We start from the raw sequence: 16,012 nt of genomic DNA, 5'->3' as shown, positions 1-16,012 counted from the left end.
GTAGGCTTTGAAAGAATAAACCTTGACAGAACCACATCTGGGGACTTGTGGAAGGAAGGAACCCAGGTGGGATGTTGCCAGCGGCAGGAAGTGAATCCCACGGCAAGTCGTTCTTAGAGGATCTTGATTGTCATCCTCAAAGAGTTGAAGTTTTTCTCAAGGAGTGGTGGCATTCACATTGTGTCCCTCAGGGCTCTAGGGCTCTGAGAAGAGGACACCAGGCCAAGGCAGGGGAGAAGTGAAGGAGGGAGGCCAGTACTCAGCGCTCTCACCTCCGCCTGTGCCCCAGCAGCCTCCCTTCTCTGCCAGGTGACATTTGCAGGTGTGGCTTGAGGGGACTGTAGACACCTCCCACCCAGTGTCTATCAGCTATCCCTAAACCTTCCCAAATAAACATGCAAATGAAGGAGAAGCCTCTGTGGTCTAGGCCACTTAGATGTATCGACCACTTAGAGTAATAGGTATAGAGTGACAGAAAGACCTGACGAGATGCCACTGGCTTTATTTTTCAAGTAACTTTGTAGGATTTTCCCACATAAAGGATACAGAAGGAATTTATTGTTGGGGAATGGGCAGCAAGATGCACCACGTTCTCTGAGACCAATGGGATGTGTGGCCTCCTGGACTCACACCTCACCAGCTCCTGCACAGCATCGGGGATGAGGACTGAGGGACATATGATGTCTGCTGGGAGCAGAAGATGTTGTCTGCAAACCAAGCTTAATATGTATGGCCTTGTCCTCAGGCAGGGGTGGCCTTAGCTGGCCAGATGTCTCTATCACTGCAGAGTTCTGTTCTTGGACTAGCTGCACAATGAGATTCCAGGGCACCAAAAAATCTTCCTCCCTCACCCCCAGGCGCTCTGAGCCAGTAACTCCTGATTCAGGTATGTTTCTGAACTCCTGGAACGAAGACCAAGGTCATGCTCATCAGTGCTTAAGCCAGCTAAGGACTCTTCCTGGGGCCTCGTTTGCTGGTGCTACTTCCACATAATCATAGCCAAGGTCACACTTGCAGAGAACCCTGGTGGTTCAGGTACTCTTCCTAGTACTTTATGCAAATTATCTCACTGAGTCCTTAGAACAAACCACTGAGGGAGATGGAATTACCATATTCATTCCACGGAGGAGGAAGCAGAAGTGCAGAGAGGTGGAGCCACTTGCCCAGCTCACAGAGCTACGAAGAGGCAGTTGACAAGGTGAACCCGATGGCTGCTTCTCCCTCAACACTCTTCACTGCTCTGCCTACCTGCTCTCAGTCCAGCAGCCACCAGTTCACTGTCCCAGAGAGCAAGTGTGACACTATTGCCAATACCAGAGTTCTTGGTAAGATGCCATTCAAGAGAAAGGGTTTGCTTTTAAAAACATAAATAAATAAACCTTGAGGCTGCAGGGAATGGAAAGCCCATGGATTATTTTCAGCATGAGATTAATCTTCCCAAACAGGCAGCAGTGCCTATGGCCGCTCAGTGTTGATAAGAAAAGTGTTGGGTGAAAAGTGAAACAAAAAAAAAGCTGCCTTTTCCACAAGAGAGGAAAGAGCAAATATGAGAGAGCCACACCCAAGTCGGCTATGGTGGCTCACGCCAGTAATTACAACACTTTGGCAGCCTGAGGTGGGTGGATCACTTGAAGCCGGGAGTTCGAGACCAGCCTGATCAAGATGGTGAAACCCTGTCTCTACTAAAAACACAAAAATTAGCCGGGTATGGCGGGATATGCCTGTAATCCCAGCTACTTGGGAGGCCAAGGCAGGAGAATCACTTGAACCCAAGAGGCAGAGGCTACAGTGAGCCAAGATCATGCCACTGCACGCCAGCCTGGGCAACGGAGCTAAGCTCTGTGTCTTAAAAAATAAAAAAAGATTCTCGTTACTGATCCATAGAAACTGAGTTAGCAGTTCCATTCCTGCTGCCTCAGCACTGATTGGGCGGGAAGCAAAACTGCGGCAGTTCTCCTTGTTACTCATCGTACAAAGGCCAAGAGGGAAGGCTGCGGCTTGGTCCTGTGCCCCATCCTTCCCAGGGCTGCAGCACCAGTCTACTTGGAATAGCTGTCGAGCCTTGGGAGAGGGATGAGGAGAAATGTTGGTGTCTTAGAAGTGGAGAACGGGTTCAGATCCAAGCTGAGCTAAGGGGACAATGGCTCAGGGTCAGAGCTGGCTACATCCCTCTTGTCATTTGTTACCTTTTCAGTGCAGGGATGTGAAAGGGAGGGGCTTAGGGTGGGAGGGGGAGAAAGTCCATTTTATTGAGTGCTTACTGTTGTGGAGCTGGCACGATGCTATGCATTTTAAAAATAGGACATCGTGGGCATTGTGGTGGGTGAGTACTGGCCCACCTTTACAGATGAGGAAAATGAGGCTCAAGATTTTACTGTTAGGTGTTGAGGCCTGAGTCTACTTGACCTTAAGCCATCTGACCTTAAGACCCTGTGTCTTTTCTGGGAGACCTTGCTAGCCAAAACTAATTGGTGAAGAGCTTCATGAAACCATTCACCCCCACTCCTACCTCCATGCTTGAAGCCGCCTCCAGGATGCGGCATTCTTTTTTGTGACTGGTGGAAATTTAAGGAAGAACCCTGGAGGAAACATTCCAGGGTTGTTTTGCTTTTATCTGCAAATAGGCAGGAAACACAGAGCCTCTTCATCCATAGATTTAATCGTGCTTATAATGTTGAAAATACAGTCCATGAGTGTAGTTAGCAGCAAATGGCTCCGTCGTACCCAGGCTCCGATTGCTAGAGCGTCTTCAGTTCCCTTTGTAAGACACCGCCTTTTGCAACTGCCAAGTTTTAGGGCTTTGTTCTTTCAGAGGAGATGAGCCCAGATTTTTTTTCTGTTTCTTCTGGGAGAGACATCAGGTGTTCTACAAGGAGCACAGCTTGGGATTCAGCCAAAGTTGACTGAACTCTTGCTGTGTCTGTGGGCAGGTTAGTTAGCCTCTCTGAGCCTCTCTAGAACATGGGAAACAGGTTGCTCAAAGAATTACATGAATGGGTGCAAATAAATGCCCAACTCCTTAATGTCTTAGCATTGCTTCTCCGTCCAGAGCTAGGGGCATTGTTTTATTCTCAAGCCCCTGCCATTTTTTTGAAGCTATGGAGCTCAAAGATTTGTTTCTCCCTACATAGACAAATGAGATTTCCCTGAAATTACAAATAATTTTTCTGTGTCTTTCCAGCTATCAGTTAGGAATTGGCAAACATTTTCTATAGCCCAGATAGCAGATGACTCTGTGGGTCATGCTGTCTCTATCGTGGTTCCTCCACATTGCTAATGTAGTCTGAAAGCAGTTATAGATAAGCACAACCTGCTGATGAGTGCGACTGTGTTCACATAAAACTTATTTAATGCACAGCCGGCTGATGAGTGCGACCGTGTTCCCATACAACTTTATCTAATACACGACCAGCTGATGAGTGCGACCGTGTTCCCATACAACTTTATCTAATACACGACCGGCTGATGAGTGCGACCGTGTTCCCATAAAACATTATCTAATACACGACCGGCTGATGAGTGCGACCGTGTTCCCATACAACTTCATCTAATACACGACCGGCTGATGAGTGCGACCGTGTTCCCATACAACTTCATCTAATACACGGCCGGCTGATGAGTGCGACCGTGTTCCCATACAACTTCATCTAATACACGACCGGCTGATGAGTGCGACCGTGTTCCCATACAACTTCATCTAATACACGGCCGGCTGATGAGTGCGACCGTGTTCCCATACAACTTCATCTAATACACGACCGGCTGATGAGTGCGACCGTGTTCCCATACAACTTCATCTAATACACGACCGGCTGATGAGTGCGACCGTGTTCCCATACAACTTCATCTAATACACGACCGGCTGATGAGTGCGACCGTGTTCCCATACAACTTCATCTAATACACGACCGGCTGATGAGTGCGACCGTGTTCCCATACAACTTCATCTAATACACGACCGGCTGATGAGTGCGACCGTGTTCCCATACAACTTCATCTAATACACGACCGGCTGATGAGTGCAACTGTGTTCCCATAAAACATTATCTAATACACGACCAGCTGATGAGTGCGACCGTGTTCCCATACAACTTTATTTAATGCACAATATTCTGATAGTGCAGCTGTGTTCCCATAAAACTTTATTTACAAAAAACAGGCTGGATTTGGCCCATCAGCCATAGTTCGCTGACCCCTGATTTAGAGTATAGGGAGGTACTGGGTTTAGGTGCTGGAAATGCAAAAATGAATAAGTGTCCTTGCCCTGGAGGGTTCTCCTAGTAACACGCTTGAATGTAGTACTGGTAAGGGATTTCTGTTTGCAAGCAGACATTTAAAGTAGCAAGAAAGGCAGGTACCTTGTTAGTTCTTACAAGCTGGTATCTAAGTCTGCTCCTGCCTGCAATGAGCACCGCAGACTTGCTGCTTAAACATCCTTAATATCTCTCAGTGCTGTAAAATGCTGCTCAATGGTCCCAGGACAATTTTTACATCAGAGTTTTCCTTGGGATTGTAGTGTATCTTAGGAAATCCTACATGCACTCCCATTTTACTGTAATACTAGCGTGAGCAAGTTCAGATTCTAGGTTTTGCACAGATGCCTTTCCTTGGCATCCTCTGGTTGATCTGTGCCTCAGTTTCCCTGGGTATTCAACAGGAGTTAAGGATGAAATAGTGCATGAGAACTGATATGGTTTCTGTGTGTCCCCGCCCAAATCTCATCTTGAATTGTAGCTCCCATAATTCCCACGTGTTGTGGGAGGGACCTGGCGGGAGACGATAGAATTATGAAGGCAGTTTCCCCCATCCTATTCTCATGATAGTGATTAAGTCTCATGAGGTATGCTGGTTTTATCAGGGGTTTCCCATTTCTCTTGGCTCTCATTCTTCTTCTGCCTGCCATCATGTAAGATGTAAGTCATCTTCCATGTAAGATGGAAGGCTCTTTCTTGCCTTCCATCATGATTGTGAGGCCTCCCCAGCCATGTGGGGCTGTGAGTCAATTAAGCCTCTTTCCTTTTTAATTACCTTTATTAGCAGTTTGAGAACAGGCTAATACAAGAACATTTGTTTAGCATTTTCTAAAATTAAAAATTATGTTTGTGTAATCCTTTAAGGGGAACTCTTCCTTAGAAACTCAACAGGCGGAGTGGGTCAAAGTAAAGCCCACCCTCATAGGAGAATACAGGAAGGGCTATGGCCACTGAGCCTTGAAACAGCTCCTAGAATAGTTCTCAGGGCTTCCTCTCTCCCTGGCATCTGCAGAGAGTCTGACTGCTGAGTGGAAAGTAGGCAGATTTGTGGAATAAACATGTGAATAGCTAGTGTGCATTTGTGGAATGAAGCAGTCAGCCCCTCACTCTGGGTGAGGGCTGCTGAACACCCAGACCACCTTGCCCTCAGCGGAGTTTCCACAGAGCTCAGAATGTTTCTCTGCCAGGTGCTGGGCAGGGTGGTTCTTGCAGGATCCTGTTAGAGCTTCCCAGCAGCCTCAGTAGACAGCTTCTGTTGTCCCCATTTTCCAGGAAGGAAGGAAGGAAGGCCCAGAGAAGTGGAGTGGCTTATTCTCAGCCACACTGCTGAGTCAGAGCTCAGGCCCAGCTGACCAAAGTCTTGTTCAGTCTTAAAAAAAAAAAATTACTTATTTAGGAGGAGGAAATAAATCACAACAGGCTATCTTTATTTATTGTTTAGAGATAGGATCTCATTCTGTCACACAGGCTGGGGTGCAGCGGCACAATCACATTTCACTGCAGCCTCTGCCTCCTGGAATCGGACAGTCCTTCCACTTCAGCCTCATGAGTAGTTGGGACTACAGTGCATGCCACCAAGCCCAGCTACTTTTTAAATGTTGTGTAGAGATGGGGTCTCCCTGTGTTGCCCAGGTGGTAAGGATGGCTCAGACTCCTGGGCTCCAGTGATCCCACTGCCTTAGCCTCCTCAGTTACTGAGATGATAGGCATGAGCCACCATGCCCAACCTTACAAATTATCATGACTAAAGAGCTGATACATACTACAAATACTACAGAATCCAGACAACATCATAGTTTTATTAATTAACCCTCAGACACATTTCGCTAGTCCCTTTTCTCCTACCATTTTAAGCTGCATACTCTGATAGCCTGTTTAGAAGACAGTACTGTTAATTCATTTTCTGTATAGAGAATAGAAAGGTAATGCAGTCATTCTTCCAGCATGGTGGAACAAAAACTTCGCAGCATTTTACTTGAAATTTTAAAAGCAGTTAAATGAAGGAATTTTACAGTGACCACCTGTATACCTACCACTTAGAGTCAACCATTAACATTTCGCCGTATTTTATCATCTGTCCATTTATCATCCATCCCGCATTCATCCACTCATTCATCTGTCCATCATTTTATCTTTTTTGGGATGCATTTCAAAGTAAATTGCAGATCGCAGTACATGTTTCTTCCAAAATACTTGTGTATGCACATAGAACTTGACCAATACCCTAGAATGTCCTTTCATGCCATCTCCTGGTGTTTCCCACTCCACTCTCTCTGAGGCCTTCAGTATTTTGAATTTCTTTCCACCATAGACATGATAGGGTTTTTCTTTAGATTTAAAATTGTGTGATTGCTATGTTGATATTTTTTGAATGATTAACAACTCATGTACCTGGCAAAAATTTATTAGGTATAAAATTTTACATGTAGAAATAAATCCTCCTCTCTCCTCTGACACTTGCTCCTCAGTGCCTTCTCGCAAAGGCATTCATGGCTGTCAGGTCCTTCTGTGTCTTTCTAGAAATGGTACATGCACATAGACATGTGTCTCCCGACTCACTACTTCTTCATGAGGATAGTAGCTCACCTGACACATTGTTTTGTGTCTTGCTCTTGTCGTTTGACATTATATCTTAGAGATCTTCTCCTTCTTAGAGGAGATCCCTGCTGTTCTTTTCATAGCTGCACAGCCTGACTGTGACTGTGCTGTATTTTAGTTAATCATTTCATTACTTGTTTCCAGGCTTTTATTACCTTAAGTGGTGGTGTAATAAATGTCTTTGCCTCCTTGTTTCTGTGCTCATGATGTCCATCACTCTTTAATTCTTAGAAAGTAGATGACCATTCTTAATAAATTAGTAAGTTAATAACTTCCTGTGACTTTTGCCTCCCACCCCTTCCCTACTCCAGCCTTTGATTCATCCATCTGCCCATTTTCACACCTGCCTATATATCCATCCAATGGGAACATTCACTGAACTCTCCTTACCACCTTGGACTCTGAGAATATTGCCCTCGACTCGCTTATATTTTTGGAAAAACAGACATACCAAAAACTAATTCACAGAAATGTGATAGTCTGTGTTTGTGTGAGGTTTCAGGGCTACCCAGAGGATAAAACAAAACTCTTTAAAGCTCTTATTTGCCAATGTTTTACTGCTAGCAAGGATTCCTTGACCTCAGCTCTTTTTAAAAACCACAGAGAACAACAACAACAACACCCACAGAAATACGATGCCTCTAGTTGTGTGTTTTTAAAACCAATGATAAAACTAACAGAGAACCCTGAAAATGCTTCAGACCTGGGCTGGCTTTGTCCCAAAGGCGTGGATAGCCCAGGCCGACTTTATGATCTGAACGTCAGGCCTGAGCCTGTTGCTTGGCTTGACCAACCAAGCCAAGAGATAGAACCATGCCATTTCACATTTTATTCCTTATTAAAAGATGAGATGATGAAGCAAGAGTATTGGTGGAATGGAAAACAGTTGTCATTTTTTGACAGTTTTAAAAAGGGAGAGCTAACTGCCTAAGTCCAGGCTATTTGAAAACAGAGATGAGTGAGAAGTGAAGGGAGTCTGGAAAACATGAATTATGGCTGCCATTTCATGATTGGAACAAAGATTTGCTGCCTCTGTAGCATCTTCCTTTTTGCTTTTCTTTGGAGCAGTGAATCTGAGAACCTGGTAATTAGAAGGAAGAAAATAAGATTCTCTTTGTTTCTTTTTTTATCTAACTTATCCTTCCCATGCATTGAGATTCTGAATTTGCTACAAAGCAGTCTAAAAATCTCTTGGCATTTCAAGGTGGAAGCATAGCGTATCTTATGATTCATTTATTCATTCATTGATTCTTCATTCATTCATTCATTCATTCATTCATTCATTCATTGTGTTAATTCACTGCCTACATGTGCTGGGTTCTTGGCCAAGCTGCAGTGTGGTGAGCACGTAGAGCTCCCTGACTTCACAAGGAGGGTTCCAATCCACAGATAACCAGTGTGGAGTCATTACAAGCTGAGGAACATGAACAGTAGAGGGTTGCTGTGGAGACGCTGTTAAGTTCTGGTGGTATGGAAAGGTGCCGCCTAGGAATTCATATTTTCACTGAGTCTTAGGTGAGAAGAGCTAACCTTACAGAGAGGCTGAGGAAGAGGAGAAGGGAGCAGTAGCTTACAATAATACTTGCTTCACAAATTGTTTGTGGACTAAATGTGAGACCGTCAAGTCCTTGGCACATAGTCATTATTCAACACATGCTGGCCTTCTTCCTTTACCTTTGTTGATTCTTTCTAATAGGGTGATCAGAGGCTGGTTGTCATGAGGTAGGCAAGAAACCAAGGTTTATAGAAGCCAGGTGACTTCCGAAATCATCAGAGGAAGCCCAGGATTAGAACTCAAAACATTTGCATTTCCATCTGTTCCTGAGAGTTTATATACTTGGCTCAGAATCTGGAAGCTGACCTGTGTACCTAGAGATGGAAAAGGACCTGGGACTTCCCAGGGGCAAAGCCTCCTAAGTCATCCTGTAGCAGCAATAACAGCAAAATAAAATCAGAAAACTCCCAAGCTTTAAGGAGGCTCGAGGTTTTAGACCCAGTTGTAGATCTGTATGTCTGCTCTTTAGCAGTTGAGTCCTTTCAGAGTTTCTTCACCCATCAGAGGTCTGTTTATCAGCTAAAGCTCTTGAGTATGAATTTGGATTACTTCATCTTTTGGGTATCCCAGAGGCAAGATGCAAAGAATAGAGACTTTGTAGCAGGAGGCAGTATAGCTTAGCGGTTAGAAGTGCAGACTCTGGAGCCAGACCACCTGCATTTGAATTCCACCACCTGCATTTGAATTCCACCTGTGCTGCTAGCTGAGTGACCTTCTGCGAGTTACTTTTATGGATTATGTATCACTGTGTGTGAAACCACCCCAAAACTTAATGGCTTTTTTAAAAAAAATGCCTATTTAAAAAATCTCTCATGATTCTGTGGGCTGACTGGGCTCAGCTGGATGGTTCTTCTGCATCATGTGGTATCAACCAGGGCTTGACTGAGCTGGATATCCAAGATGGCAGTCTCATTTGTCTGGCAGTTGGTGCTGGCTGTTCACTGGGACCTCAGATGGGATGATTGATCAGAATACCTCATGTGGCTTCTCCACCTGGAGAAAGAATGAGCACCTGAAATCACTGAGGCTGAGTGAGAGGCTGCTGAGTAGACTAAGAGATGTGGTTTGGGCTCCTGACATCTTTACTTCCTCTATGTTTATTCACAGTGATCTGTCTTGTCCTTGCCCGTGAAATAGGGGCACATGTCTGCCTACTCACTGTGGAAGAGCCTCGTGGAGTAGGAAGCCTTTGATGATACTGGGTGGTGGTGTCAAACTTGCATACCCCTCTGGACTAGAAGTGAGGGAGGCTGCAATGAGGGGAGGATTCACTGTCCATCTTTGCCACCCCATTGCTTGGACCCTTATTCTGCCAATGGGAGGAGGTATAATTTTTTCCCTATGGGTTTGGCAGATTGGCCGCTTTTATTTTTCTCTCCCTCTTCTGTCTTTCTTTTTTATTTAAATAAACATTTATTCAGCACAGAGTGAATATTTTTCATTTTTTTGACAGAAACTCTAGTATCTTCCCACGTTTGAGGACTTGTCAGTCAAGGTGGCAGGGTGGGCCTATGTCAGAGTTCCATGCTGGCACTGGGGTCAGAATTTCACGATGAGGGAGAGAGCTGTTGTCATTGGCCTGTCCCTGTTCCCCACCTCCCCCCTCCAAAACCCAGAAAATCCTGAGTCAGGGGAGATGATGGGAACTTCTTTGCTGATATAGCCCAGAAGTTGATTCCCCATTGGTCTTATCTGCTGTTTCACATCCTTGTGTGTGCAGCACTGAGGGTGTTTGCTCCGGCATGATTCAGGAATGCTGGCTGCTCTGTTGCTCTAGTAACGGGTTCTGCCTTTCCCTGAGCCTGAAGACTGCCACATGAGTGGCCAGACCACAGGCAGATGGTGAGCTGCCTTCTCTGCAGGGTCAGGAAGAGGCGAATGGAGATAGCCATGTATGCTGATGGCTGGTTTGTGCCCCATAGTGAGGGTAAACTAAGGAGAACTCTGCATCCCAGGGATGGGTTCTGCAAGATTCTCTAGACTTCAGGAGGTCACAGGGGGTGTTTGTGACCAGTATCAGTAGAAAGTTGATTTTTCTTACAAAATAATCTCTGCTCCACCTCTCTTTATGGCAGAATATAAAATAGAATTGGCTTTGTAAAGGGCTGCTGTCAAATCTAGCTAATATCTGGCTCCAGTCTTGAAAGACAGCAAGAAAAGAAAATTTGATGTTGAGTAGGCTCGGCCTTTAATTATTATCATGCATTTGCTACGGTGCCTGGCCTTGTTATCAAGTTAAATTCCACAGAGGTTAGAAAGTTCCCAAATGCTTTTTCCAAGCAGTCTCTCTGGTACTCATGTAGATGCACAAAATCTCCTGGTTTACTGATCCCAATAATGCCACGTAATTAGAAGAAAAGCCTCTAAGTCAGAAGGATTGAGCAGCTCCTGGGTACTCATATCCACCGTTCAAAATGCTGCCTGAAAACCAGCATCCCTGAGGGGAAACTTACCTATCCAAAAAATACCCTGTTCCAGAATTAATGATTTTTGAAGAAGCCCTTTGTTTTCTGTAATTGTAGAGTAATGCTTGTCCTTGAAAAACCTGCCTTATCTCTCGCCTTGGTCCTTTTGGTTGCCTTCTGCTTGTGCTTTGTGGAGTAGATACAGCCAGAGGTTCCTGTGAATGAGGTTCCTGGGTGCAAACTCTGTTCACTTCCTGTTGGAAATGAGGCTGCATTTAAAGGTGGTAGCAGTGGAGCTGATGGCCTGTGAGTCCCCCTCTGGCCTGCTCACTTGATTCCCACAGCATGCCCAGAAGAGCCTTTCGCCAGCCCCAGTGCTGAGGGGGAAACCCAGAGAAGAGGAGTGGCCAAGAGCTGCTCCACAGTGTCTGCCAGAGAAGATGCTGGTGTCCTGGCTATTTCTACTGGTCTCCACATGGATGTACAAAGGGGAGAATGGGTGTTGTCTAGAAGGTGACATGGCCTCAGAACCCTTTCTCTGCTTTTTTCCATCCATGATGCATAACTGTTTGGAAGGCAGCAGCTCTGCCATCTTGCTTTCTGGATTTGAGTGAAATGTATGGAGTTGGCTGATGTGGAAAGGATATTTGATTACTTAATAATGTGATAGGCACTGAAATTGATCATTTCTATCTGCTTATGGTTATGCAGTTAATATGTCTTAATTGTAGAAAGTACAGAAAAGTTCAAAATGCTAATTCTCTTTTTAATTTTAATTTTTTCTTTTTGAGACAGGGTCTTGCTCTGTCACCCAGGTTAGGGTGCAGTGGTGTGATCATAGGTCACTGCAGCCTGAAGTTCCGGGACTCAAATGATGCTCCCACCTCAGCCTCCAGAGTAGATGGGACTATAGGCTTGTGCCACCATGCCTGGCTAATGTTTTTCCATTATTTTTAGGAGTCACAAGGTCTTGCTATGTTTCCCAGGCTGGTCTTGAACTCCTGGGCTCAAGCAATCTCCCCACCGCAGCCTCCCAAAGTGCTGAAGTTACAGGCATGAGCCGCTTCTCTCAGCCTCCACTGCTTATTTAAGGAGAGCTTTCTAATGTGTCCTAACCTTCAAGTTTGTTCATTTCTTCTTGAAGCTGTCAAGACTACTTTAATCGTACTTTCTTTTTTCACCTTTTAGCTAACTTTTCCTGTTTGCTGAGGGTTTATAGCAGACAAGTCTTTGAAGTTGGACAGATCCATTTCCTAGATGTGTGACCTTGGGCAAGTTATACCACCTCCCTGAGCCTCAGTTTCCCCATCTGTAAAGTGGGGAGAATAATACCTGCCCTCAGGTTCACCGTGAAGCTTGATGAGGATTGTGGGTGGTGGGAAGCCCTGAGAGGTAAAAGGTGTGAAGTCAGTGCTGTCTTTTTTCCCTTCACTGCCCCTCACCCTTCTCTGTTCCACTTCTCTTAGTCTTGATCCTCCTCCTTTAAATTCTAGCTAGTTTAGTTTCTAGCAGATCAAAAAAAGAAGCTCATTTCCTGGGTATGAGAAAAATACCAACATTTATTGAACATCTACCACTACTTGGCATTTTGCTGTCTGCTTTACATAATAATTGCAATCCTTGAGACAGCTATGAGAATCAGTTTCGTATCTCATGGGTAGCTGAGGGTGGGTAGCCTACTGGGTGTCACATGTACCTCTGAATGTCTGCTTGCCCTCACCCCCACCTCCACGGTGTGTGGTCAGGACCTCTAAGCAGGACTAATGGTGGGTTTATCATGCCACACAGTTGAGTTTCTCTCCCATAATCACTGTCTCATGTGGTCCTTTTGAATCAGAAGAAGCCATATTCTGCTACCTAAAATTGTTCATGCATTATGAGGGGAAAGGATGAAGCCATGGTGTGGGGTGGACATTGGCCTTTTGTGTTTACCTACTGGGAGTGCCTGTGTGTGTAATGTTCATCATGGTGACAATGGGTATTTTTTCCATTGCACATCTGATAACTTGCGTCTCAGATCCTAATTGGGCCTTTATCCAAAATTACATGCTCTTACATGCCTGTGATTGTCTCAATAGGATTAACAGTCCCTTCTTCGTAAAGATAGTTGAGATCTCTCATCCTGGCATATTTTTATTACCGCAATAACATCTGCAGCCATCTCTTACTGCTTTCCAGTAACTGCTTTCCAGTAACTGCTTTTTCACTTCCTTCTGAACAGGAAGTGTTCAGGAATCACGGGGAGGCAGAATTCTTCTGTGGTTATGCAAACCTTGGTGACCATTATGCATTTTTTTCTCCCTTCTCCTCATGGTAGGTGCCTGGAGATTTGAGTCAAACATCTGAAGACCAGAGTTTGTCGGATTTTGAAATGTAAGTCCACAGCCTGTGCTCACAAGGAGTCCTTTAGAAACTGGACTGTTGTTGGCTTCTGTTGCAGAAGACCTCGGGGGGGAACAGAAATCACTGTGAGAACTACACAGGGTTGATGTGGTTCTTGTAGACGTGGGAAGTGGTTTTCCTGCAGCCTCAGTGTGGCCCTCAGACATGTTTGATCTCCCCCTTGGGTATTTAAAAACATTTTGTTTGGCCGACATTTAGAAGTTGGAAGATAACACATAAAAATTCAAATTTCCTTTATTTTCTTTAAAAATCAGATGCTTATGCTTGTAAGGCCACAGTCCACAGGAGCTGAGTAAAAGCTGTCCCCTTCGCACAGGCCATTTGCTGTCCAGTTTACCACAGCCCCCACTCTTGGCTGTTGCTGGGAAGTGACCAACTTCACTCATTTTATTGTCTGTGTGGCCCCTGGGTTATTGGAAACAACAGTCGTCAGTGCCTTGGTTGGATTTTTGATTGCATTAGATTCTATGTGGTGCCTCTGCTGAGTACCCCTAGGGAGAGATTAGTTGGCCAGCAGCCTTTTTTCTTTTTCTTTTTTTTTTTTTTTGAGACTGACTATCACTCTGTCGCCCAGGCTGGAGTGCAGTGGCACAATCTCGGCTCACTGCAACCTCGGCCTACAGGGTTCAGGTGGTTCTACTGCCTCAGCCTCCTGAGTAGCTGGGATTACAGGCACACACCACCACACCTGGCTAATTTTTGTATTTTTACTAGAGATGGGGTTTTACCATTTTGACCAGGCTGGTCTCGAACTCCTGACCTCAGGTGATCCACTCACCTCTGCCTTCCAAAATGCTGGGATTACACACGTGAGCCACCATACCCAGCCAATTTTTGTTCAGGATTTCTTGGGTTTTGGATAAATAGATCCTGCTTCAGCTGGAAAATAAAATGGGATAAGTTTTCTCCTCTCTCATTCCCCTCTGGCAAATGTAGGGTTCAGCCTCCCTGGGAAGAAAAGCCCAGGAAAAGCCCTTTCTAGTGCAGGCAGGGCTGGGCCTTGGAAAGAGCATTTCTTCAGAGCCAGGCTGCCTATGTTGAAATCTCAGGCATCGGTCCAGCCATTTATCCTCACTGGGCCTCACCTTCCCCATTTGTGAGGTGAAGGTCCTGTTGCAAACCTTGCAGGGTGTGTATTGGCAATGAAAGTGAGATTATGAAAGGCATGAGGCCATCCCAGGACCACTGGATATTGGGGTAGCTGCTGGGGTTGGGGCTGGAGGTGGCTGTTAGGCTGATAGGCTGGAGAGGCTGAGGTGGGTGAGAAGTGAAGGATGAAAATCAAAGGTGAATATGCCTGCTGTGGGCTTGTGGAAAGGGGGAGGACAGTGTGAAGAGGATCCTGGAATGGCAGCCCGGTGGAGGGCAGTCATGGGAAGAAACTGGAAAGACAGGAGAGAGCCACAGAGGGGAGTCTCAGACACAAGGCTGGAAGCACTCATTATAGCAAGAATTCACCCAGATCCTGTGGCAGGCTGGTGTCCAGGCAGGTTCCCAATAGAGGGGATGAATTAGCCATGGTCCCTGCCTGAACCAGGCCACATTGTCTCTCCCCAGAGATTTGGAACCTCCCTCAACCAGTTTCCTCATCTACACTAAAGCCAGAGGCAGCAATGGCACCATTCCCCTCTCAGCATGGAGACCAACATCCTTCATGGAAGTTATAAAGAAGGCCCTCACTCACCTCTGGCTCATCCCCAGCCTTTTCCCATTCCTCTCCCTGTGCCAGCCACCCTGGCAATTCCACTCATCTAACCCACATGGTCTTCTCACTTTAGGATTATTATTTTATCCACTTAAGCCTCATGTACACAGGATCACCTCTGTGCTGGGCACTGTTCTAACTCAGTCCTCACAACAACCTTCGGAGACGGGTGTCACCTCACAGATGATAAAATGGAACGAGGATGCAAACCCAGGCAGTCCCGGTCTAGACTCAGTGCTCTTCACAGATGCTCATTCCCCTTACTGAAGGACCTTTCTCAGCCGCAATCTCCCTTCCCCAACTTGGCTAACTCTAAATATCCCTTAAAGCCTGGCCCAAACACTGCTGCTTCAAAGAAGCCTTCTCTGGTGTCCCAGACCAAAGCAGGCCCTGGAAGTCACTCTCCGAAGATCCAGTGTTCCTTGATGGCACTTATAATAGTAGTAAACAATTTCTGTGTAACAACTATAGGCGTTTATGCACCTGACAACAAAGCTTCAGAACATATCTAAAAAATCTACAGAAATGAAAGAAAAAACAAACAGTTGTACAATAAGGGTTGACTTCAGTATCCCACTTTTAATAATGGATAGAATAACTATACAGAAGGTCAGTAAGGGGATAGAAGATTTGAACATGAGAAACCAATGAGATATAACAGACATATATAGAACATTCCACCAAATGACAGCAGAATGCACATTCTTCACAAGTGCACATAACTTTCCAGGAAAGACATACCTTAGGCCACAAAACCAGTCTCAACAAGTTTTTAAAAACTGAAATCATACTAAGTATCTTCCTTGACCACAATAGAGTTTGAAATATATATGTGTGTGTGTGTGTGTGTGTGTGTGTGTGTGTGTGTGTGTGTGTGTATCTATCTATCTATCTATCTATCTATCTATCTATCTATCTATCTATCATCTATCTTTTTTGAGATGGAGTCTCACTCTGTCATCCAGGCTGGAGTGCAGTGGTGTGATCTTGGCTCACTGCAACCTCTGCCTCCTGAGTTCGAGTGATTCTTCTGCTTCAGCCTCCCAAGTAGCTGGAATTATAGGCATGCCCAGCTAATTTTTGTATTTTTTGT

At 45.3% G+C, this 16,012-nt stretch overlaps 1 protein-coding gene across 7 annotated transcripts in view; it reads left to right on the top strand.

Annotated features, from left to right (window-relative positions):
• SNX29 (sorting nexin 29) overlaps positions 1 to 16,012 on the top strand; it is a 591,074-nt gene that overhangs the window by 403,523 nt on the left and 171,539 nt on the right. For all 7 annotated transcript variants that reach the window (XR_013524649.1, XR_013524648.1, XM_078344734.1 and 4 more), the window contains one exon: positions 13,129 to 13,184. Coding sequence is in view for 5 of the 7 variants with exons in the window: in XM_078344734.1 (XP_078200860.1) it covers positions 13,129 to 13,184 (56 nt within the window). In the remaining 2 variants the exon portion in view is untranslated. The remainder of the gene's footprint in view (positions 1 to 13,128; positions 13,185 to 16,012) is intronic.

Source organism: Callithrix jacchus, chromosome 12, assembly GCF_049354715.1.
Source record: "Callithrix jacchus isolate 240 chromosome 12, calJac240_pri, whole genome shotgun sequence".
Classification (NCBI taxonomy): Eukaryota; Metazoa; Chordata; class Mammalia; order Primates; family Cebidae; genus Callithrix; species Callithrix jacchus.
This window is presented reverse-complemented; position numbering and strand designations above follow the sequence as displayed.